At 62.7% G+C, this 4,810-nt stretch overlaps 1 protein-coding gene across 2 annotated transcripts in view; it reads left to right on the forward strand.

The window, feature by feature from the left end:
• The first annotated feature begins 6 nt into the window (after window positions 1–6).
• The window catches only part of SPEG (striated muscle enriched protein kinase), a 51,130-nt gene continuing 46,326 nt past the window's right edge, over window positions 7–4,810 (forward strand). Inside the window, exons 1-3 of one of the 2 annotated variants that reach the window (XM_055090117.1) lie at window positions 7–708; window positions 1,300–1,389; window positions 1,472–1,808. In XM_055090117.1, coding sequence (XP_054946092.1) covers window positions 645–708; window positions 1,300–1,389; window positions 1,472–1,808 — 491 coding nt within the window. In that variant the 5' untranslated portion in view covers window positions 7–644. Of the gene's footprint in view, window positions 709–1,299; window positions 1,390–1,471; window positions 1,809–1,939; window positions 2,453–3,043; window positions 3,134–3,215; window positions 3,553–4,810 lie in introns of those variants that run through there. The other variant, XM_055090109.1, reaches the window with a different exon arrangement.

A 4,810-nucleotide genomic window follows, 5' to 3' on the forward strand; every position in this document is an offset into this window, starting at 1 on the left:
AGTTCAGTGCCATGCTTCTATAACCAGTACACGGCTCCTGCTTGTCATGGCACCTGGGGAGAAACTGAGGCACAGAACCTGATAGAATTTGGGGAAGTTAAAAAATGTGCCCAGGAAATTTTGCTCCTAGCCTGACCACATTTCTGAGGACCATTCAGCAGTAGAAGAGAGGGATCGGGAAGAGGGTGCCTGTCACATCATGATGCAGGACAGATGGGGAGGTTCATTTGGAAGGAGAGGTCACAAGGCAGATGCACAATGCAGATATTGTAATAGAGGGTGGGCCTGACCCCTAATGGGGGACCTGGGTCTGTGGCTGGGCCGAGCACAAGTAGGTGTGTGTATGTGTGGACATGTGTGTGGCCAGTGGGAGCACCAGTGAAAGTGCCAGGGATGCCAAATCGCTTGGGTAGTTAGTTGAAGAATCTGCCAAAGCACATGGGCTCCCCAGTGCGGGGGCCCGGGGGCCCCGTGGAGCCTGCAGGCAGTCAGTGAATGAGAGATGCTTTGCCCATCCCAGGTGTCTCCCTCCCCCCCACTCCCATCCCAACAGGGCATCTCTGGGCACTGGGTAGCCTCATGGCCCCTCTGTCCTGCCTGCCCCCCGTGCCCTACCCCACAAACCCTCTGATAACAGTCTGTCCATGTCTCTCTCCTGCTGCTCCTATGGAAGCGAAGTTTTCCGCTCCTGCAGAAAGCAAAGTTACGGTAGGAAACTGACTCCTGCCCTAGCCCTCCACTTCCCCACTTCCCTGCCCGACCCCGGCCTCTCCTCACCCTGCCTCAGCTGCACCCTGATGTGTTCCGGCTGGTTTGGGGTGGAGGACAGGCTCGCCCTGCGGTTGGTCGAGTGCCCTGACAGTACGACTCTGAGGTGACTCCCCTTTGTTCCTGGGGTGCCAGAACCCAGAATTTAGAGCCTTGGAACCTAGGACCTAATTATTTGGGGGGCTGCACAGGAACTTAAGTTATCACTGACAGGGGAGGAGGGAGTGGGGCTGCAGCCCCGCAGTCCATTAAGTGGCCGGGAGGGGGGACTGTAGGTAGCTTTGAGGGCACCACCAAGGAGGCAGGGGTGAGGAGCCAGGGGCCCAGAGATGGAGCCAGGGGACTGGCATGGGAGGGGTTACCCTGCGCCTCTCAGGATGGGTAGCAGGATGTGGGGAGAAAAGGGGGGAGGAGAGAGCCTGCCGGTGGCGGCGATACGGAGCCTCCTGTGGGGGAGGCAGGAGGTGACAGAGGGAAGAGTTGGAGTCGGAGGGAGGGGAGCCCTGCCCACACAGAACCCTTCTGCTCCAGACTCGGAGACGGGCGAGGATGACATCAGCGACGTGCAGGGGACCCAGCGCCTGGAGCTTCGGGATGACGGGGCCTTCAGCACCCCAACGGGTGAGCTCTCTGGGGCGCTCACAGAGCCAGCAGGCGGCCTTCCCACAAGAGGTGCCTCGCTTCACTGTGCTCCTTTCTCTAGGGGGCTCCGACACCCTGGTGGGCACCTCCCTGGACACACCCCCGACCTCCGTGACAGGCACCTCAGAGGAGCAAGTGAGCTGGTGGGGCAGCGGACAGACGGTCCTGGAACAGGAAGCGGGCAGCAGGGGTGGCACCCGCCGCCACCTGGGCAGCCCAAGGCAAGCACAGGCAACCGGGGCCGGGCCACGGCACCTGGGGGTGGAGCCGCTGGTACGGGCGTCTCGAGCTAATCTGGTGGGCGCAAGCTGGGGGTCAGAGGATAGCCTTTCGGTGGCCAGTGACCTGTACGGCAGCGCATTCAGCCTGTACAGAGGACGGGCGCTCTCGATCCACGTGTAAGTAATGGCCTCACCTGGGCCCGCACTGTCCCACCTTACCATGCCGTCCTGCACTGCCCCTCACTGCTCGTCAGCCTCCACTCCCCCCATCCCCTGCACCATCCATCCCTCTGTGAGGGCGCCTGTCACGTCATGATGCAGGACAGATGGGGAGGTTCATTTGGAAGGAGAGGTCACAAGGCAGATGCACAATGCAGATATTGTAATAGAGGGTGGGCCTGACCCCTAATGGGGGACCTGGGTCTGTGGCTGGGCCGAGCACAAGTAGGTGTGTGTATGTGTGGACATGTGTGTGGCCAGTGGGAGCACCAGTGAAAGTGCCAGGGATGCCAAATCGCTTGGGTAGTTAGTTGAAGAATCTGCCAAAGCACATGGGCTCCCCAGTGCGGGGGCCCGGGGGCCCCGTGGAGCCTGCAGGCAGTCAGTGAATGAGAGATGCTTTGCCCATCCCAGGTGTCTCCCTCCCCCCCACTCCCATCCCAACAGGGCATCTCTGGGCACTGGGTAGCCTCATGGCCCCTCTGTCCTGCCTGCCCCCCGTGCCCTACCCCACAAACCCTCTGATAACAGTCTGTCCATGTCTCTCTCCTGCTGCTCCTATGGAAGCGAAGTTTTCCGCTCCTGCAGAAAGCAAAGTTACGGTAGGAAACTGACTCCTGCCCTAGCCCTCCACTTCCCCACTTCCCTGCCCGACCCCGGCCTCTCCTCACCCTGCCTCAGCTGCACCCTGATGTGTTCCGGCTGGTTTGGGGTGGAGGACAGGCTCGCCCTGCGGTTGGTCGAGTGCCCTGACAGTACGACTCTGAGGTGACTCCCCTTTGTTCCTGGGGTGCCAGAACCCAGAATTTAGAGCCTTGGAACCTAGGACCTAATTATTTGGGGGGCTGCACAGGAACTTAAGTTATCACTGACAGGGGAGGAGGGAGTGGGGCTGCAGCCCCGCAGTCCATTAAGTGGCCGGGAGGGGGGACTGTAGGTAGCTTTGAGGGCACCACCAAGGAGGCAGGGGTGAGGAGCCAGGGGCCCAGAGATGGAGCCAGGGGACTGGCATGGGAGGGGTTACCCTGCGCCTCTCAGGATGGGTAGCAGGATGTGGGGAGAAAAGGGGGGAGGAGAGAGCCTGCCGGTGGCGGCGATACGGAGCCTCCTGTGGGGGAGGCAGGAGGTGACAGAGGGAAGAGTTGGAGTCGGAGGGAGGGGAGCCCTGCCCACACAGAACCCTTCTGCTCCAGACTCGGAGACGGGCGAGGATGACATCAGCGACGTGCAGGGGACCCAGCGCCTGGAGCTTCGGGATGACGGGGCCTTCAGCACCCCAACGGGTGAGCTCTCTGGGGCGCTCACAGAGCCAGCAGGCGGCCTTCCCACAAGAGGTGCCTCGCTTCACTGTGCTCCTTTCTCTAGGGGGCTCCGACACCCTGGTGGGCACCTCCCTGGACACACCCCCGACCTCCGTGACAGGCACCTCAGAGGAGCAAGTGAGCTGGTGGGGCAGCGGACAGACGGTCCTGGAACAGGAAGCGGGCAGCAGGGGTGGCACCCGCCGCCACCTGGGCAGCCCAAGGCAAGCACAGGCAACCGGGGCCGGGCCACGGCACCTGGGGGTGGAGCCGCTGGTACGGGCGTCTCGAGCTAATCTGGTGGGCGCAAGCTGGGGGTCAGAGGATAGCCTTTCGGTGGCCAGTGACCTGTACGGCAGCGCATTCAGCCTGTACAGAGGACGGGCGCTCTCGATCCACGTGTAAGTAATGGCCTCACCTGGGCCCGCACTGTCCCACCTTACCATGCCGTCCTGCACTGCCCCTCACTGCTCGTCAGCCTCCACTCCCCCCATCCCCTGCACCATCCATCCCTCTGTGCACTTCTCCCCGCCCCCCGCCCCTGCTTCCACTCTGTCTTCCCCCACGGCTCCATCCTTCTCCTGTGCCATCACCACCCACATCCTCCTCCTGCCACCTGTCCTGGCTCATAAGAAGGTGGGTTATATGTGTGAATAATAGGAGCATCTCTGGGCACCTTAGCTCGTGTGTGTGTGTGTGTGTGTGTGTGTGTGTGCGCGTGTGTACGCGCGCGCGCGCCAAGATGCACAAAGTACCTATCATCACGGAACTCGAGGGCCCTCTCTGGCTTTCCTAAGCAGCCTGAGGGGATTCGCATTCTGGGTATATGTCACTACGAGGATCCTTGCCCTGTGTATGATCTGAGCGCCCTCGCCCGGCGCCACTGCCCTACGGCGTGTTGGGTACTGCCTAGAAAGGCGGACGCGTGCGCATGTTTGTGGAGTGAGCCAGTGGAGATGCGGCTGACCTTCCGGAGCAGCCCCGCGGGAGGCGGGTGGGGGTGGCGTGGACGCCGCGTTGGGCGGCCAATGACAGAGTGGCCCGAACTCTCCTAGGGGCCACTGCACCCCTTTCTGTGCCTCAGTTTCCCCAAGTGCCGATGCGGGGCGGGGGGCCGCGAGGCAAGTGATCGTAGCCTCAGGGGACGCAGGGGAGCAGGCGAGGGAAGGGGCGTCCGGTGGCGGGGAGGGGGTGCGGGCTGGCGGGGGAAGGGCCGGCTCCGGCCGCCGCCGCCGCCCCCACATCCTCCTCCTGCCACCTGTCCTGGCTCACTGTGCCATCTCCATGGTCTCGTGGACCCCTCTCTCCCTTCCTCGTTTCCTCCAAAATCTCCACTCTCCCGGGGGCCCTCTCCTGCCTCACCCATTCAGGCTCCAGTTGTCCCCAGGATCCCCCCCACCAGGGGCCCCCTCCGTGCCTGCTGTCTCAGCAGCTGCTGCCTTTTCGTCTCTCTTCACATTCCTGTTCCCATGTGGGCCTTTTTCTGGGAGGAACGGAACCTTTCCGCACGGCAGCTCCCGGGAGAGCAGGAGGGAACGAGAGCACAACCAGGAGGCAGAAGCGAGCGAGGTGGTCAGGGGGTAGTTGGGGCCAGGGGCCCGGGAAAGCAGGGGGATGTCACGTGGGTGGAAGGCAGGGGGCTGGGGCAGGGAGGAATGG

The sequence above is a fragment of the Physeter macrocephalus genome, chromosome 2 (assembly GCF_002837175.3).
Source record: "Physeter macrocephalus isolate SW-GA chromosome 2, ASM283717v5, whole genome shotgun sequence".
Lineage (NCBI taxonomy): Eukaryota > Metazoa > Chordata > Mammalia > Artiodactyla > Physeteridae > Physeter > Physeter macrocephalus.